General features: G+C 33.8%; 2 protein-coding genes across 4 annotated transcripts; one reads left to right on the top strand and one right to left on the bottom strand.

Annotated features, from left to right (window-relative positions):
• The first annotated feature begins 226 nt into the window (after positions 1-226).
• Positions 227-17,357, top strand: LOC120116633 (squamous cell carcinoma antigen recognized by T-cells 3-like). Of its 2 annotated transcripts, XR_005515573.1 has the most exons (15): positions 227-475; positions 598-1,002; positions 1,097-1,372; positions 1,594-1,728; positions 1,849-1,974; positions 2,577-2,621; positions 2,711-2,815; positions 3,334-3,476; positions 3,568-3,691; positions 5,329-5,403; positions 6,057-6,422; positions 6,531-6,623; positions 7,163-7,313; positions 8,238-8,580; positions 17,351-17,357. XR_005515573.1 is itself a non-coding variant. In XM_039137055.1 (14 exons), the coding sequence occupies exons 1-14, from the start codon at positions 287-289 to the stop codon at positions 8,504-8,506; spliced, it is 2,502 nt and encodes an 833-aa protein (XP_038992986.1). In that variant the 5' UTR covers positions 227-286; the 3' UTR covers positions 8,507-8,618. The 2 variants fall into 2 exon arrangements, 1 of the variants encoding a protein (XP_038992986.1); XM_039137055.1 differs by lacking the exon at positions 17,351-17,357 and having other exon boundaries at positions 8,238-8,618.
• On the bottom strand, positions 9,747-19,219 carry LOC120116634 (potassium channel SKOR-like). Of its 2 annotated transcripts, none has more exons than XM_039137056.1 (13): positions 18,917-19,219; positions 15,969-16,193; positions 15,456-15,519; positions 14,502-14,841; positions 14,060-14,355; positions 13,606-13,686; positions 12,972-13,070; positions 12,365-12,586; positions 12,027-12,215; positions 11,350-11,425; positions 10,982-11,259; positions 10,514-10,667; positions 9,747-10,082 (listed from the first exon to the last, which is right to left on the bottom strand). In XM_039137056.1, the coding sequence occupies exons 1-13, from the start codon at positions 19,147-19,149 to the stop codon at positions 9,844-9,846; spliced, it is 2,496 nt and encodes an 831-aa protein (XP_038992987.1). In that variant the 5' UTR covers positions 19,150-19,219; the 3' UTR covers positions 9,747-9,843. The 2 variants fall into 2 exon arrangements, 1 of the variants encoding a protein (XP_038992987.1); XR_005515574.1 differs by having other exon boundaries at positions 9,947-10,082; positions 10,514-10,635; positions 10,966-11,259; positions 18,917-19,218.
• Between the last annotated feature and the right edge of the window lie 1,353 nt (positions 19,220-20,572).

The raw sequence follows: 20,572 nt of genomic DNA, 5'->3' as shown, positions 1-20,572 counted from the left end.
CCGGTCAAAATGGCGGTCAACGATCCACCTCAGCAGATAACAGTCTAGCTGTATTTTTCGTCACGCCTTCTAACGGCTGTTAACGGCCAGTGACCATTTTATCACAAACGATAATATTAGTGACCTATTTGTAACTTTTGAAACATTAGTAGTGAGAAAAAAAACTTACTCAAACATTAGTGACCATTGTCGTAGTTTACCCTTAAAATATAAAGGCGGGAGCCTACGCCGACTTAAAAACTAAAAGGAGGAGAAGAAAAGAAGTAAAAACGAAAAGGGGAGGAAAATGGAGGCGTTTGAGAAATCACCCGTGGGGCAAGACACTGGAATGGACGAGAGCGATACTGTTGAAAACCCTAAAACCAGTCTGAAATCCAGCAGCGATTCAGAAGATGAATCAGATCAGAAAGAGCAGCTCTTAACCCTAGAATACGAGCTCTCCACCAATCCTTCCAACTACGATGCCCATGTCCAGGTAAACAGTACTTTTCCTTGTTCTCCTTTGTTAAACTAAACTTAAACATATTATCCTACAGTTCTACTACTAACGATGCTATCATTTCCTGTAATTTTTATTTATTTGATTCGATTTCACAGTACATAAATCTTTTGAGGAGAAGTGGTGAAATAGAGAAGCTGCGGGAAGCAAGGGAAAATATGAATACATCGTTTCCACTGAGTCCTGAAATGTGGATAGAATGGGCTAAGGACGAAGCTTCTCTTTTGAATGATTCCAATTTCGAGTCAGTCGAGAAGCTTTACCAGAGAGGCATCTTTGAGTATCTGTCTATCCCCCTTTGGTGTGAGTACCTAAATTATGTGCAACGACATGATAAAAAAGTGTGTGATTGTTCAGCCGATGGGATTTCAAAGGCAAGAAATCTGTTTGAGCGAGCTGTCACAGCTGCTGCTCTGCATGTTTCTCAAGGCTCTCTAATATGGGATGCATATACCCAATTTGAGCAATCTATTTTACTAACTATTGACCAATCCGACATCCAGGTCTCAGCATGATACCATTTTCATTACACTTTAAATACTTTTCTGATCAAGAACATTTTTGAGTTGGACTTCTGGTTATCCATTTATTGTTCAGGCCAAAGAAAAACAGGTCCAGCGCATAAGGAGTATATTCCATCGGCACTTGTCTATTCCCCATGCTAACTTGGAGTCTACTCTTCTAGCCTACAAGGCATGGGAGGTGGAGCAAGGGAATTCTCTTGATGCTGAATCCGGCAATGTTTTTGGGATTTCTTCCCATGTTGCTTCGGCTTACCAGAAGGCAGAGGAGATGTACAATGCCCGTGCACATCTTGAAGATCAGATTACTAGGCAGGATGTATCCGAGTCTGAAAGATTTCAACATTACATGGTATATATATATATATATCATACTCTAAAGTCTCTTTCGTGGGGAAGTTCATTTATTCAGTACCAAATCTGATGTCAAATTTGATTTCATGTATGCTTTAAGGCACTGTCTCTCCTTTCTTGTGAGACTAAATATTTGGTTTTCCTCTCTACCCTATTGTAGTGTTGGCATTAATGCCATTCTGCCCAGTTAAATTGACTAATAAATTTTTTTTATTGCAGAGCTACTTAGATTTTGAAAAATCCTGTGGTGATCCAGCCCGTGTTCAGATTCTGTATGAACGTGGCATAACTGACTTTCCTGTATCAAGTGATCTCTGGCTTCATTATACTCGCTATCTTGATAAAACCTTGAAGGTTTTTGGTTTTACCTGCTATTAGTCAATTAACCATTAAAGTTCTTGCTTTTAATTTTGCAAGTTATAATTGAGTTTGCCATACGAGATACTGTTCTTTCTTATCTTTTTGTCCTTTTAGGCAGGAAATGTTGTGAAGGATGTTTATTCCAGGGCTACAAGAAGCTGTCCTTGGGTTGGAGAACTTTGGGTTCGATATTTGCTGTGTTTGGAGCGTGGTCTTGATTCTGAGAAAGAGATATCTGCTGTATGTTCTGTTTTTCAAAGATTATCTCTTCTTCTCTCTGTCTGGAGTCTGGACTGCAGTGAACACATCAAATAGTTGTTCAAAGTTTGATCTGTAGTAATCATTGGGGAACTTATAGCTCCTGCATATAAATACATGAATTTTGACTTGTAGCTTTAGGAAATTCTTAAAAATCAGTTTAACAGGGAAAAATGAGTATGCATTTTTTGTTTGTTCTGGTCAAGTATTGCACTAAGATTTTACTATGAGCTCAAAAGAGGAAGTGATAATGTGGAGAGAATTTTTGGGAGCCTACCAAAAACAACAGTTCAGTTACAAAATCCTGTGTGCTACTTTGTGAACATGATTTTGTCTCTCGGTTCCCATCATCATGTAATATGATCTTATATCCGCATCCAACTGATGCCATCACCTTTTCTTGGTGGCTTTAGAACTGATTTCGGCACTTTGGCTTTAGAGCTATTAGTTATCTATTATAGTTTCAGGATTTTTTAAAAGGAGATTTCCTTGACTTGTATGTAATGGGGAATGTGTAAAATGCTTTTATTTTTTATGATTCTATTTAAGGCTATTTAATTGATTTTTTCTTAATTTTATTTCAGGCATTTGAGAAGTCCCTCAAATGCACGTTTTCAACCCTTGAGAAGGTATGGATTTATTCATTGATTTATCTATATTGTGAATCCATTCGACACTGTTCATGTGTTGTACTTTTTATCTCTTTTGTTTGTTATAGTACCTTGATTTGTTCCTCACCCGAGTAGATGGCTTGAGGCGTAGAATTTCATCAGCTAGTGGAGATGATTCGTTGAACCTTTCAATGATTAGGGAAACTTTTCAGGTTTGAATGGGTACTTATTCATCTCCATGTTTAAAATGAATTTCATAGTTAAGGAAGTCTGAATCTGATCGAAGGTTATCCAGTACATTAATGTTATGTTTGATAGGAGTGTTATTTATTCCTCACGTTTTAATACATGAGTTAGTAATAAACTAACTTCACTTAATAATTTTTAGCCACTCACATGATTTAGTTTGATCAAAGAGAAGGAGTATATATTACTTATTTTGTATAAGTATTATTTTCTACTTGATTTTTTACTCATTTTTAATTTCAAGTTTAGAATTGTTCTGATTCTTCTCAATGCTTTTACAATCTATTTTTGAACTCATGTAATGATTAAGCTTTTACTTGTGTTAATACTTTTGTTGCCAAATGTTATGTTAAGTTCAGTGCCTTGTTAAGAGTTATTGTAATTGTATGTAAAAGCACTTTGGAATTCATAGTCTTCATGATGTATGGGCTAGTAATACGTCCCTTTTATATGCGTGAGTTTTACTCTGTGGTCTTCCTTTCAGCAAGCAGCAGATTACTTATCACCGCACATGAAGAACACTGTTGGTTTCTTGCATTTGCATGCTTATTGGGCTCGTTTAGAGCTGAAATTGGGAAATGATTTAAATGCAGCTCGTGGTGTTTGGGAGAGCTTGCTTAAAAGCTGGTTTGACTGTTCAGAACTTGCATGCATAATTCTATCGTTATTTTAACTACCTGATATATCAGAGATTTCATGAATGTATATATCTGTGTAGTGGTTCAATATTGGAAGCATGGCAGAGTTATATATTAATGGAAATCGAGTTAGATCATATAAATGAAGCCAGGGCCATATATAAGAGATGCTACAGTAAAAGATTTAGTGGAACAGGTTCAGAGGTATGTTTTCCATGTTTAATGTAAATATATTTTGTATTTGTAGGACCTGATTATCTTCAAATGTTTGCTTTCTTCAGTTTTGTGGGTTTGTTAGGGAAAAAAACTGATGTATTTTCCATCTGTGCAGCAAATATGTGTGTTTTCTTGCTTTTTTTTTTCCATCTTTTTTGTATTCCTACTGTTGACTACAGGGCAGAAGTGTGAGAATATATACGTGTGGAAAAGAAACGCAAAACTGGAGTATCATTAAAATTTCTAGCATATATTATTTTTCCTACTTATTGATTCGTTTAACTTGTTTTCTTTTGGGAAAAGGTGTTGAGGCATTCGCCATAAAATGTTAACTTAGAACATCTCTGGGGAATTATGCCTACTCAGGCTTTGACCCCCGGGGCTAGAAAATTAAGCGATTCTAGGGTTCATTGAGATTAAATTTCTGAAGTGCCAGAATTAGAGGGAAAGGTCAATGGAAGTTTTGTTGCAGCGGGTGAATTGGAAGAATGATTTTTGTTTCTTTCTTTTCTATCATATGTAAGTGAATTTTCTCATTTGAAGATTAACTTGTTCTCTCTGTAGCTGATAGTATGATGCAGAAATCGTATTATTCTAGACTTCTTTTTTGGACCGTGTGTTTGTGATTGATCGAAGGGATATTGAAACCTTTCAGCTCATCAGAGGGAGTCTGAAACCTTGGGATTTGTTAGAGAGAGACCTAAAATGCGTTAGGGTTTTTGATAAAAAAAAATCTGCTTATCATTTTGCTATGTCATGTGTCCTTTTAAACAAGGACTAGTCTTATTACATAAATAGGAAATCTATTTTAGAAGGGAAATAAATCAGCTAAATAGAAAACATAATTAAGAAACTTGAGGAAAGAAATATAATTGCCATCTAAGCTTTAATTAAATAACCCAAAGTAACTGCCTTTCCCAACATGGATTCAGTCCATGAAATTACTTCCCTCTTGTAGAAAGAGCTTTTCCTCAAGCTCTAAGTCAAGATGAACTTGGTGAAAGGTCTCTTCCATTACTAATAGTCAAAATTGTTAGGGGTAATACACCATCACAAACTTTTTCTCATTTAACAGCACCATTGAATAATTCTCTTCAAACTTTTCCAACATGGACTTGCATAGGATAAGAAAGAGAGTTTGGTGGAGGCTGTCATGATTTGGTTTTGTTTATCTACCAAATGAACGGCCTTTCATAACATAGATTCGGTCTGCGGCACTTGTTTATGCATGTGTTTTGGAACAAATGTTATGAGAGAGAGCTACAGTTCATTGTAAGGCCATAGTTCTAATATTCTTCTGTCATATGGTTACTCGTTTATTTTTCTCTTTTTAATTTTACTCCTCTCATCACTGCTATCTGTTTGAAGCTAACTTCATTTTCTATCTCAACTGATAGAGATGACTACATGTATTGGTCGCTTCACATAGTTTTACAGTTGGTCTTACTAGAGTGTCTACATTAACTTATTATTTATTACTTTTAGCTTCTAAGATGAATAGATCTTTTGCGGTTGTAATTTGTGTTGGTTATTTTAAGCTGTACTCCTGAATTTTCTTCAGTTGCTCTACAAATATTATGTAAATTAGATGATATATTCCTTCCTAAAAAAACAGAATCATTCAGGACATCTGCCATTCTTGGTTGTGCTTTGAGAGGGAATTTGGAACACTAGAAGAACTCAACCATGCTGAGCAAAAGGTACTAAATTTTACTATTTTTTCCCCAGTTCTTCTGTTCTTGTTCTTTTGCTTCATATGGTTAACATATTTACTTTTATAATTATGGAACTTCACTTCCTTGTGTATGGGTTGAAATCAAGTCAATAAATAGTTACACATGGAAAAGTCGGACATTAGATTGTGGAAGATGTCAGGGATTTTATATTTTGGCTAGCAATCTTTGTTATTTAACATCAAATCTGTTTTTGAAAGAATAGGAGGTTTACTCAACAAAGAAGCAATATTGTGTTCATCTTCTAAAAAAGTAGTACTTAATGATGAGTAAAAGTGGAAATCCTGAATCATCTGTTTTCACCATCAATTGCCCCAACACTTCTTGAGGTGATTATAATGTCTACCACCGTTTTTACTCTTGTCTACTTCCTAAATCTGTTATCCTGATTATCCATGTATGTAAATTTTTTACTGCATTCACTATTATTTGGCTTGGTGGAATATTTGCCATTAGGTGTGGAAAGAATGGTAGATCTGATCAAATTTTGTTATGTTAACATTAGTAATTAATTGTTGAGACACTTTACATCATGAATGAAATTTTCTACTTGTTTACCTTAGTAATTAGTTGCCTTCATCAAAGTCAGAATTACACTTGTTTTCCTTGCCATTTCTTAGGTTACTCCTCGTCTTGAGGAGCTGCAGTTGTTTAGGTTACAGCAGGAATCTAAATGTCTCACTGGAGCAACAGATCAAAGAGAGCAGACCCTTAAGAACACCGTTCGTGAGAAGAGGAAATCAGGTTCAAGTGCAATAGATGATCACTCTCCAGCAAAGCAGCAAAAACATACTTCTCAAAATAAGAAATTGCACAAGAGAGAGAACACACAAGGGCTGAACTTAACTGAAGTAAATGATGGGGAAGAGAAAAAAGGCAAGGTTGAGGAACAAGTAAATGAGAAGCAGATGAAAGACACTAATCCTACTAAGCCCAGGATATATACGGATCAGTGTACTGCATTTGTATCAAATCTGAGCATTACGGTAAGTGGAACCTTGATGCTGCTCTTCATCTGCTTTTTCTTCTTTCAGATAAACTTACGGATTTGCCTTCTCATAATGTTGATAGTGACATTTATTTTTGGATAGCAGGCAAAAGATGAAGATTTACTTCAATTCTTTAATGATGTTGGTGGGGTGACTGCAATTCGAGTTCTGCTCGATAAGTTCACTGGAAAATCAAGGGTCTCTTTCTCTCTCTCTCTCTCTATATATATATATATACCGCTGTGTATGTGTGCACGCATGCCGGTGCTTTGTTATTTTATTTTTTGTACTGAATATGCTATTGCTAGAATAAAATGAGAAACTGACTGCATAAGTGCTTCTAGAAGTCAGTCTTGTGCTCAGACTTCTATATCATGATCTTTCTCTAGTAGTATAGATTTTATTGTACAGTTTTATGAGCAATATTTACCATCTCCTTCAGTAGATTAGTCCATGGCACGCTCTGTTTGTGGTGACATGTAATATGTTTAGATAAATGATGAATGAAGAAAAATTAGCATAGAAGAAAAATAATACACATCTGTATGCAAAATTTCTGAACTAAAAATTTAGTGCATAGGATTTAGAGCTTGAGTTAATGGAAAAATTAACAATCTTCCCTAGGTCTGGTTCCTTTTTCTTAATTTGGTTCAAATTCAAATAATACTTGAATTTGAAGCTTTTTATCAGTCATATGACCAGTGGTGACCTTTTATGCCTTCTATTGAATTTTGAAGGGACTGGCATATGTGGATTTTGAGGATGATGAACACCTTGCTGCAGCTGTAGCGAAGAATAAGCAAATGTTGCTTGGAAAGAAGTTGAGTATTGCACGGTCAAATCCAAAGCAACACAAGAGATACTCTTTTTCTCGTACTGCACCCGGTGGTAAGATAAGGGATATGAAATTTACTCTTTCCCCTCTGTCCTTGACCAATTTCTTTCCCATATCTTTCTTTTACACTTGCAATTATGCACTGATAGATATACCTCTTAAGTCATTGATGCATATACCTAATATTTTTCAAATGTATCACAAACCTTTTCAATGTGCAGTGTGTTGTGTGCACGAACATTTAAGTTTGAAATTGAGAATATTCAGTCCCAAAGACTTGTATGCCTGCTAAACAGACAGTAGGAATAAATGTCTAGTAGGAAAGATATGCTGAGAGGAAGCAGAAGCAGGGTTGAAATTGGAACATGTTATTATTACATGTCTTAGCCATATTGAGCTGATTCAGCAAGCAACTCTTTCTTTTGAAGGTTATTATTTACATGGGGTGGGATCGTCTTATATCTTCCTTTTCTCTTGGTTCCCTTCTCGTTCAGATGATAGAGGGGACTGGGATGTTCTTAATATATTCATTAGAAAAAAAAGAAACAAGTCCCTTGAGTGATTGTCAAAACTCCTTCCATAATTGAAATGTGGGGAATTTTTTTTTTCTTGGCAGAAAAGCTGCTAGGTTGGCTACAAATGAGACGAGCCTTGCATGAATAAGTTTAGGACTAGGCTTTTGGTGAAACCATGAAAACACTATGATATGTGTGGGTGTTGTGTTTATGTATTTCCACATTTATTTTCCTTCCTTTATGTTATCTAGGATCTATTTCTTTAAGTACTGTGTCTGACAAATTCGGACATGAGTATGGGGCTCGCTGGATATATGTAAAAAAACTTGGCCAAACTTTAAGAATACCCTGAGTCTGGATTACATAGCTAAAGCTTTGCTTTTGTTTCCATCCTAGTTTTACGATTATATAAATTACATGGTAGCTTGCTTAGATTCTAATGTGTCTAAACTGAAATTGCAGAAGAAGCTAGCAATCAAAGTGGAAAGCATGGGAGTTCCGTATCTAAAGAATCTGGTGAAAACTCAAAGGGATCTAGAGCACCGCATGTATCACAATCCACTGGTCGTAAGCGTGATGAGAGAATCCAGCTCCAGGGGAAGAACACATTTGCAGTGCCAAGAAATGTTAAACCACTTGGATGGACTGCTAACAGACCAGGAAGCAGGACAGAGGATGATGAGAAGCCAAAATCAAATGATGAGTTCAGAAAAATGTTTATGAAAAGCTGACGTTCATTTTCCAGTTTCTGATTAAGATGGTGCTTAGAATGTCTTCCTTTTACAAATTTTACTTGCAAACTACCGTTTTTTTGGGATAAAATAGTTGGGGGCTTTTAGTAACCTATTTACGGTGGTGGAGAGGCTACTAGACCTCTATGGATATTGGAATGTTTTCTTTGTCTCAAGGCTCAACCTATCCTTGGTAATGGCTGTCTATTGGTCTTTTCTTTAATGTTTACACTGTTTAGAAGCCTGTCTACTGCGTTGGAGAAGGCTCGTGATACTTGCAGCAGGGTTTAAGGAATTTGCGCCAGATATTCTACTTCCAAAGCAACTCATCTTTATCACAAATTGAACTCAGTAGTTGGGCATTGTGTTTGTTTTGTCGGGTGTGATTTTAAATTTCGACATTATGGGTAAGTTGTAACCTCACACATTCTTAAATTGTTTCAAGAGGGTGAAATATAGGTTATAATTTTACAATCACGTATTCCTTTAAGTAATCTTAGATTACGTGCGCAATTTTAAATCTTTGATGAATTTATTCTTTGTTTTTATTATTTTAATCAGTTCAAATTTTTGCAATAAAAGTTCAGTTGAATATAAAATGTCTTTTTTCTCAACATCAAAATAATAGATGTCAGTTTCAAAATTATACTTGTCAAGCTTCAGTGATTTATTCGATGAAGTTGAGTGAATATGAAGTAGTATCAGTTCAAAGACTATTAACTCTTTGACAATGAACGCTCATATCTCCACGTATGCGGTGTTCAAAGTGGTGTTATATAATTATGGTTAGTTATATAATTGGATTTGTTTCTCAAGGAATGATTTTATTGATAGATGTGATCGACTCCAAAGCGTTGTTAATAAGGTAGAAGCTTACAATGTAAAGCAGCAAAACAAACAATGAAAAAAATAAACAAAATAGCAGACATGCCTGAGTCATGTGATGCACTCCTTGGCCCATTTCAGTAAGGTCGTTAAAGCATACTTGTAAAAGCATTATTTCTTTCTTTCTTTTTGTTAAAGCATGTGTGTTTTACTTCTCAAGAATTGTATTTATTGGTTATTTATGATTAAAAAAACATCTTAGGAAGATCTTCAATTAAAAGCTTATTTAAAATAAAAAAATACCTTAGCTAAAAGTTTAACCTATACAAATATGTAGTGGGCAACAGATGTTGAGATTTGAATCTCATATACGTTTGGATGTGAACTCGTAAAGGGTGAATCTCAAGACATGCAACAACTATATTAACGGCAAAACCATATTTACAAGTGGACCTGGATGTGGACGTGGTACAATAACAAAACAGCGACATTGTTACAAAATCACAATGACCCTATGTTTCGCTGATCAGATACAGCTTTTGTCCATCATTAATCAAGTCTACATCAAGAATTTTACCTCCATCTTCCGACAATACAAAAGAAGCACCTGCAAATTGTAGCTGCTCGGCAGCCGTTGTAACAAGTGCTTCCATCGTGTGAGGGATCCATAATACAATTCCAGATCTCCTCTGTTCTTTAGCATTCCAAGGGTGGAAAGGAAAAACCGTGCATTTCTTTGGGTGTATTTTATCTGGAATTAGCAACACAAATTCTGTCATTAGTGCAGAAACGAAGATCACTTGAGCAGTCATTGATGTTCTAATAGAAACTGAAAACCCTATTTAGTGGTACAACCTAGATGTTCTAATAGTTAGTAACCACTAATAGAGTCAAGTTCTGACCATTGAACAGAAATAAATCAAGCTCTTTAGTTTTACCACTGAAGAAACCAATAGGTAAACGTAGATGCAACGATGAAAGAGAAGGTAGAATCATATGTAATGGAAAGTCTGAATAGGATGGTAGTGGAGTTGAAAATTCAGTGTCCTTAAATTCAGTTCCATTTCTAGTCAAAATGTTAAACCATGTGGGACAATTCTTAATTGCTTACAGCAAGCTATGATCGGTAAATTACATATGTGAAATGTAAATTAGAGTGTGGTAACACAGTTTCAGCAATACCTGTGATTTCGTTCGAACGATATGGGAATTCTGATAACTGAGTAGATTTTGCATCTTCCAGTAGTTTGATCAAATTCTTGTTCCCACACATCTGGCCTTCATCAAGTGGTGTGTTTCCCCATCTGCACAGAAAGGCATAATTGTTGGAAAAAAACTAATGATACTGAAGTAAGGCAAATGTCTATGACGTATATCAGTATAACTCATAGGGAAAAATTAGGATATAAATAAGAAAATGTAAACAATAAAAAGAATTTGCAACAAAAGACATGTATTATAACTCCGAACAACTTGTATACACTGCAAGGAAGTTCATATGGTGATTATTTAACTGTTAATCCAAATCCAGTTACAAACCAGACGGTATAGCTAGAAACAAATAGTATCAGTTGAATAAGCTAAACATGATCACAATTATAAAAAACTAAGTGAAATCAATGTCCTAAATGTACCTGTCTTTGGTAATACACTAGCTCCAGCCTCTATCAAAAGCTTTGCCATCAAATATAAGCCCTCAGAAGCAGCTACATGAAGTGGGGTTCGATGGTCATAATCTCGGGAGTTAGGATCAACTCCATTAGACAAAAGCCTTTTCAAAAAGTCCGTGTCCCCCTTTGAAACTGCCTTACACAGAAAACTACCAGCATCATCAATGTTTAAGGAAGCTCCTTCTTTAACTAGCAAAGCAGCGACATTGTCTTGTCCATTTTTTATCGCTTCTAGCAAGGGTGTATTCCCGAAGTTATCTATAGAAAAAAATTATTATCACAACAATAGACGAAATGATAAAGACTAGAGTTTTAATTAATCAAAGTAACATTTCAAAATATAATTACCTTTAATGTTGATGTCTACCGGATGCCGAATAAGGAAACTTGTAATATCTTCATATCCTTTGGATGCAGCCAGATGCTATTCAAAACAAACATTTGGTTTTAGATAAGAGCTTTCTTTCTTCCATTCTCCATTTGTAATGTGTAGCTAAAGAGCTATAAAATTTAAGTAATTAAACCCGAAATGTAACCAAGAGTTCTGAGGATTTTATGGCATGTCTGAATGACAAACCTTATTAAGGATGTGGAGAAAATTCAATGGACGTGAATAATTCTGACCAAGGGAACTCGATTTAGCTACTTTCAAAAGAAGTAACACATGATATACTGAAATTTTAGTAAATTTTGAGTTAAAAGAAGCATAGGATGTTTTCCGTTTGTTTTAAATCTTCATTACTTGTATAAGGACATGATTTTCTATAAAAATTAAAGAATGAGAGAAAAGAAAATAAAACATTAAATGAAGTACAAAAATAGCCTACAGGTATAGAGACCACACATGTAATAGATCTTAAACCATAGACTGAACAGTAACAGATGCTCTAGCAATAGAGCATCTATGCAGGATCTGAAGATCTCATCAAATTATTCAAAAAAAAAAAGATCTCATCAAAGGAGAACTATAATAGAATGTATTTGAAGACCGACCTAAAGGCTTCAGTTAAAATAATAATACTTACCAAGGGAGATCTTCCATCGTAATCTGTTTTGTTAGGATCAGCTCCAGCTCGCATCAAACTTTTGAGCTGATACAAATCTCCATTATATGCAGCACAATTCACCCTCAAAGCTAGTTCAGCTTCTTGTCTTCCAATGTGAAATGCTATCTCTGATTCCAGTTGCTTAATTCGAAGATTGGATTCTTTCCCCTGAAATTTTAGGTTGACAAATTTATATTCAAATGACTTTTTGATCAAATGATAATACCCAGCCTGCGTATACTTTTCTCTGATAAAGCCATGTATAAGAGGAGCAGAAACATGGTATATGCAATAGAGAAATGAGGAAACAGGATTACCTCCAAAAGATTGTTCAAAACTTGCCTTCCATCATGGAAATATATCTCGAGGATACTTGAAAATGATTGCTTATCCAATCGCAGAAGCCTACATAATTCACAAACCCGAACAGTATAAGGCTGAGGGATGTTGCAGAGTATAGAAATTTCTCCAAATGAGCTATTGGGTTGCAGAAGCGTAACAGTCTCTGCTGATCCATCTTCCCCTATAGCAACCTCCTCCTGTACAATGATACTTTGGGTTAAGCGTCATTTAATCAGTTTATAAAAACATTGAGATCCCAATTCAATTAAAGTCTATGGGGTGCTATGCATAAAATGTATAAACTGAACAATGAAAATCACAATCAGGAAGCATGATGAAGCACATAAAAACATTCCGTGGCATGGAAAATATTTGAAAGCCAACCTCAGCTGCTAAACACCAAGTGGAAAGAGCAGAGCATCTTCAGGCTAACAGATACATAAATATGTTTGATGCTTAGAGGAATATATATATACACACACATATATATCAGGCTTTGGAGATATCTAGGAAAAGATGCAGGTAGGGAAATAAGAAATAACGGTATTTTATTGACCACAATAAAAACATAACGAATCATACCAGCACACCATGACAGACAAAATAAACTTGATCTACAACATTTCCCTGTTCCATTATTACTTCTCCAGGGAGAAAAAATTCTTCATGGAGTCTAATAACCTGCAAGATCAAACGAAGCAACTGTTAACTTTATATAAAGTTATTTCTTTATTTTTCCTCTTTTCCTACTTTTTTATGTAATTGTGAATGAAGAATGTTGATGCAGCAATAAAGATTTGATGACTTTTTTCCTTTTTGTGATATAAAATGATTATAAGTTCAAGAGACCAATTTACTTTGAAAAAAAATTATACCATTCTGCTTCAAATAAGCATTTGGAATAGCATTCCTGACATTGAACGCAAATACTATATCTAAAAGCAGTTATCTGAAGATAAAATTGCCTGGACACAAGCTTAGTCCATATGCTAATGCTTTTCTCAAGGCCCAGAATTCCATGAATATTAGCATAGACATGTTGAATCATGTCAACTCTCATTTATGAAACATGACGCAGGATTAAAGTTCAATAAAACCAAGAACAAATGAGCTTTGTGCAGCACATAAGAACCATTTATTACAAATCAGAAGCAACAATAGAAATTTGTCTTTTTAAGCAACTTTCATCCATTATTTGAGAACAGAATTGACTTACAATCTGATTAATAAACTCTGAAGAGCATTCCTTGAAAAGGGGAACATTTTCAATGTATGGCATATATAAAGATTGGGAAATCTGCAAAACCAGAAACAGAATAGAAATCAATGAAGGAAAAGAATAAACATAAATGTATGAGCACTAGCGAAAATACCGATGAAGAGAACATCCAGACAGATATGATTGTTTTCTTAAGTAGAAAATAAATTGTTTTCGTCATTATAATCTATAGTCTACTTACTTAGCACTATTTCACTCGCAACTGAGGAACAAAAGTTTTGCAATTAATTTGTGATTGGAACAACATATACATGGATTAATCTGATAGTTCAAAAACAATATCAATATAGAAGAGTAAGATATATTTCCTTATTTTGTTTCAACTAAAAATAGTTTTTGTGTTAACAGAAACATAAAAGGAACAGCAGATTGCATACTATTTATATGTTACCTTAGCTCGGATAGAGATGGGCAAATCCTGAATAACGGCAGCCTCAGTGTATTTACTTTCATACTGTAATCGCAAGTGGCATTTGATCTGATTACGGAGATCCCTATCAAGTCTATTTCTGTTCATATACTTAATAACATCTGCCATTTTGTCCCTGAACCTCTCAGTATTGGATCCTTTTACAATTAAAGCTGTCATGTTACCAATCAAATAAGCACCAAGAACCATGTCAAAGGAGACATATAACATTATGAATATCATTTCCCTCAAATTGACTGCATGTATGTCTCCATAACCTGTCACAGAAGAGCAGATTAATTAAGAATGGATTTAAAACCTACGGAAAACAAACAAACACACACATACAAATTAAGTATAGAAAACAAAGAAAAAAATCAGTTCAGTAATATACAGGATAAAGTAAATTAAACGGGTTACTTACCAACGGTAGCCATTGTGACAATAGCAAAATACATGGAAGTCGTGTACCGCTTCCACAAATCAATTTCTCTGAAGTTTGAATAACTATAATCTCCCAACTTTAAGCTTCCAATCCATGTGTACCCCTCTTGTTCAGGAGGCAGTGTGGTAGCCAGGTAGTAAAAGATACAAGCTGCTGTATGTGTGCAATAGAGTTCAACAAAAATAAGTTTTATAATCCTTGCAAAAAGGTAATTAATCCGTATATCCTTCTCCATATTTCGGAAGAAATCAGTGACTTTGTGAACCCGATATAGCCTAATCCATAGGAGATACCTCACTTCTTCTTTTCTTCCACAACCCTGCGTGGAAGAATAATCTCAAAATGGTTATTAAGAAAGCTACAACTATAAATTTGCAGCTTGAAGTTCATATCTGTGTTTCATTTTCTAAAGAGGTGTGTGGTATATTAAGCTGTCTAAGAGGAATTATATTAGGGAACAAGTCCGTGATATTGTTCAAAACTCTTTCAAGGAACATATGTTAAAAACTTAATCACCATGCAAGTAGAAAATCAGAAATTATTTGTTAAAGGTTGTGTCTAACAAACACACTGAACATAGATAAAACAAACTAATTTTAGAAAAGCATACAAAGAAAAACCAGAAGGATGTAAAAGAGAGGAGCATGGAGGGTGTTTTGAGGGCTAAATATCAGGATCAGAACCATTTTATATATGTCAAATATAATTTCAGAATTAGTACAACAGCTTTCGTGATTTGACTATTATGGTCTCCATGAAAATGTAATCAGAATAAACATTTATTTCTCCATGAACACAAACACTTTTATTTTTAACTATGATATTTAAGATATAGATATACACACAAATATGTTGATAGCTTATACATGACCAAATTCATATGCAAAGAAATACTTTAGGAAATGGGGAATGCGTGGAGGAAGAAAGCAATACCTTGTAGATCATATCCCAAGGCATGCAACCAAGTAAATCAATAAGAAAACTAGATTTCAAGTACCTGCAATTGCACAATGGGGAATACAACCAGAACGAGGCTCAGTAGCAAATCATTGAGAGATTTGTAAGAATGCAAGTGTGAACAAAAACAAACACAAGATAAATATACAAGCAAGTACCGACGACAATAGTACTAGAACTTAATACACTTTCGTTAAGTAATAAACGGGATCTATTGCCTTGAATGTTGTCATGCTATATAAACTAACAGCATAATAAAGCAGCTTAAATCATGCTACAAGTGCGAGTAGAATCAACTTTTTGAAATAAGTAACAGAATTCAGAATATCCTGTGTTTGCTGGTTCATTTTTGCTGATCTTGTAGCAAAGCGAGTGGTAAAAAAAACACTATCATACTTATCAGAAATCACAAGCTAATAAATCAAATGCAGCAGGAATTGAATTTATAGTCATTTGATGAAAAGGGGAAGAAACATAAGAAAAACTAACTGAATTGCAATAGAAGTGGGCTTATAGACCATTCTGTAGGTCTGGGAGTCTCTATAGGCAACGAAGAAATGCAAAACGATGTCAAGGAGGAAAGCTATTTGTCCTGCAATGTCTAGTATAAAAAGATTTTCTGGCAATCCCCTGAAGAACCCAAACTCCAAAGGAGTAAAGAAGGAAGAGTACAGCGCCCATATTAGTATGAACTTGGTCCATGCTCGATACCACCTGCATTTATATATATAACACATCAATCCTGTGTCATGCAGAGGTCAAAACAACAGTAAAAGCACAAACAAAAAGAAAAAAGACAAATACCCTTTTGGTGTGAGACAGTTTGATAATTGGATTCTAAGGTGTACGTACTTGGTAAGTAAAAGAAGAAAAATGAGAGGAAGAATAGGACTGATCCGAGTGAATGGAAATACATGTATATATATACTCTGAAAGACCAAAATATAAAAATTAAATTCTGAATGTTTTACTAAAACTAGACTAATTTTTCTCTTTCATGAAATTTATTATGCCTCTTATTTTTATCACCCAATCAAGCAAAATTTCAAAATTGCTATTTATAAAATTGCTGTTTATACCATTAATGATTAGCATGAAAAAAGAGAGTCATGATATCTCTATTTTATTAATCATATTTATCTATCATTTTCGTTTATTAATTTCCAGCTTTCTTTTTTGGTTCACACGTCTTTAATACTAATGCTGCTTATATCAGGAACAATATCCTTTGACAAAATTAATAAATAAATAACAAATCTTGCTGGCAAATAGGGTGTTTCCTGAAATTAAGCCACATGTCATCATTGGATTGAACTAGAGCAATTCTCGCCGATCTAACAGTAGAAAAATTATTTTTATATTTACCATATGATAATGTTATTTTTCATTAATGAGCTAACAGTAAATATTATTTTGTATTTACCATATGATAAAATCAAAAACATGTAATTTATATTCTATTCAAAGACTGGACTTTTAAAAATCTATTGTGTTAGATCAATTATTTTTATATTTACCATATGATAATGTTATTTTTCATTAATGATCTAACAGTAAATATTATTTTTGTATTTACCATATGATAAAATCAAAAACATATAATTTATATTCTATTCAAAGACTGGACTTTTTAAGACTTTTTAAAATCTATTGTGAGGGTTTACATTCCAAAGCATGTTCATATTTTTAGAAATAACATGTATCAAATTTTTAATTATATTTACAGAATTAAAAAAAACACCACCAACAATGAATAGGTTAATATTCTTTTTATAAATGGCCATGCCTTTTAATCTTAGGGAAAAAGAAATCTAAACTCTAACTACATGTATTAGAAAAGTGAAATTAAAAATAAAATCCGTCGAGTATTTAAATTTTGTATCATTATTATGTGACTTATATATTTGTTCACCAAACTGATTATTCTCAATTCAATCTACCAATCGTATTTTTCTCTATGGCATTCATTTAGATTAATGTAAAAAAACAGAATTACAAAGGATGAAAAATTCATAATAGATATAAAGTAATGGGCCAATAATTTATTTAATTTGTCAGGATATCAGTCCGCAATTGCCATGTGATCAGACTGTCAAGCAAGAACAGCCATATAATTCATTAAGTGTGAATTGTGAATAATGCATGTTAATTAAATTAGATATAATTATGTATAATTATTATAAGTTATAAGTTTTATTAAATTTGGAGATCTCACTATATTTTTAAAATTCTATGGAAAATATGAGAATTGATATAATTATGTAAGTATTTATGATCTTTAATTTTATAATTAATATTATTTTAAAATTTTAAATTTTAAATTATAATTTATAGTATAACATATGATGTGATAAATTAAGATAGAATTATATTACGATAACCAAATATTTTTTAAAAAATAAAATCATTGTAATTATACCTTATATAAGTATTAGATGTTAATTATATTTTTATATAATTATATTATATTATCAAAATAAATTTTTAATGATGCTTTTTTAAAAAGTAAAACATATTTTTATTTAATTAAAGACTTCAAGTTAAAAAATAGTTATATGATGCTTAAAATTAGTAATATTAAATTATTTTATATGTTTCTGCGTATATATAATTTTTATAATGTTTTTACTTTCTAGAGGAGTTGGGTCTGAGTCAAAGCGTGAGCCGTGAGGCGTAGTGGTTATCCTCGGTCGAGTGTGACTAAAATTAAAAAGGTTTTTTTAAAGTTGCAGAATCCCAACAATCCGGCCAGCCAAAGATAAGAAAAGAAGCCGTGTACTCATATCAACAACTATGACGCAGCGATTGAAATCCAACTACGTTACGCCACGCGTAAGGCAATGGCGGGAATGACGGCAGCTCTCCTTTGGCCTCAAAAACTCAATTTACAACTGTCACGTTGTTTTGTTTCTTTAATTTAAGCTTTATCGTTTGATAAACTAAAATTAGAAAAACTAATTCACAATTCGTAGTCCACAGACATACTAAAATTAAGTTTAAGTTAATGAAGTAAAGTTAACTCGGTAGAGTAATAATAAAAAATCAAATCAATAATTTTATTTTTAAATAATAAAAATAATCTTTTATTTTTAGAAGGGCTATTAGTTACTAGCTTTACTTGACTTTTTCTCATTTCTCTAATTTTTCAATCTAATATTTTATCCAGACAGTGATTGCCTGCCTCTCCATCTAATGTGATATAAAGCAATGGATTGAATTTGATACTATAAGTTTACAACAAGGAAACTAATTATATTATGAAATGGTTAAATAGGAAGTTAATGTCTTTTAAATTATTCGATTATATAACATGTTATAAATTGGAGGCTTCTTTAAATGTTATTTTATTTCAAAAATATTTTAAAATCATTAATTGTTACTCTGTGTTCAAATTATAATAATAATAATCGTAGATGAACGGGTGGCTAATAACTTACCTGTTGTCGGGATGAATAGGTAGACCGTCTTTGAACCCGTCGAATAAATATTGACGACTCAAGTTCTTCCGAGCACGAGCTGCGGCCAATCCCAACTCATTAGCTATCAGATTAAATCTGCTTCCCCTCGATGATATGGTTCCTTCTCTAAACTCATCCACCTCGTACTCTTCCTCATTCGCCTCCCGAGCCCTCTCAGCTCTTACTCTTCTACTCCTGCCAATGTCCCCCATAGCCGCCGCGCTAACCACCGATCAAATAGATTCAATGTATTTCCCGTACTCTATCTGCATCATTTTTAACATTAAACTAAACAGAAACAAGTCAACAACAACAAAAGAATGTCCTATCCAAATCAGAGAAGTAACAAATTAAAAGTTAACTAACCGTAGACGTAGGCTTTTGCTTTAATAGACGATGAGATGAAGACGAAACCAGAAAATGACCTGTTGATCTCGGAGGTTGAAAAATTGTATAGCTTATTTGCTCGGCAACTCCTGAACGTATAAGCAGGTTTATGCAGATTACTATTTCAAACACTCCTGAACTTACGAGCTAACAGATTTCCTTTTTGATTTGCTTTGGTGTAAAAATACAGAGAAGTGGAAGAGCTTTTCCTGTTTGGGGAAAAAATGTAGAGTTTGTTAGATTTGATTTTGTTGGTACGCAAGGGTTTTGGACAAAGAGGGCAATGTACAGGTGACCACAATTTATACACAAACGCTGTCCTCCTTTTATCATAGCCGTAAATAAAACTGAAATAATAAAAAGAGTAAACTACATCATATACCACCAAACTTTAGTTATTATATATTTTATACCATTGAACTTTCAATTTTGCCAATTATAACACTAAACTTTGATTTTTGATTCAAGTATACCACTGAACCGTTAAATCATTAACGACGCGATGATTTGGCTGACGATGTAGCTGATGGATATCAACATAGATATCTCACAAAAAACGATATTGTTTTGATCTGACTGTTAATGATTTAACGTCCCAATGGAATAATTGAAATGAAAATCAAAGTTTAGTGTTATAATTGACAAAATTGGGCGTTTTACCCAAAAATGACCATGGCATGAATTAATTACATGTCAGGCACAGTTTCAGAAAATTTTACCGATCTAGTACCCTTTCTGACAAGGCTTATTCGTGCCTTATCCAAGTTGGCGCTACGTAAGAGAAAGGCGCGGATCATCATACGTGCATTTATGGGATTCTGACACGCGCCAGTAGGCACGGATGGTGATACGCGCCTTTCATTATTGGTTTCGAATTTCTCGGCCTTTAAGCTCTCTCATCGCCTATAAATAACACCCTCTTCAATCGTAAACATCACCACATCAATTCCTCCTATATTTGCTTCACCAGTTCCTTCCATATTTTATTGTAAGGTAATTTTTTTAAAATATTATAATTATTTTATATATGATCATGTATACCTACTATCAGAAGTGTTTAAAGCATATGAATTTGAGTTCCCCAATAGGTAATGAGAAAAACCCTAATGAAGTTCATAATTGGCTTCCAATTGTACCAGATCCGTCCTTATTGAGGGATTGTGGTCATCCAAAATCCACTGGAATTCATTGTGATATGAATATTCGAGAAACGTCTAGAGAAAACAAAAGATGTGGGCATTGTAAAAA

This window comes from Hibiscus syriacus, unplaced genomic scaffold, assembly GCF_006381635.1.
Source record: "Hibiscus syriacus cultivar Baekdansim isolate YM2019G1 unplaced genomic scaffold, ASM638163v2 tig00110300_pilon, whole genome shotgun sequence".
Classification (NCBI taxonomy): Eukaryota; Viridiplantae; Streptophyta; class Magnoliopsida; order Malvales; family Malvaceae; genus Hibiscus; species Hibiscus syriacus.
The sequence above is the reverse complement of the archived record's forward strand: the minus strand, read 5'-3'. Positions and strand labels throughout refer to the sequence as shown.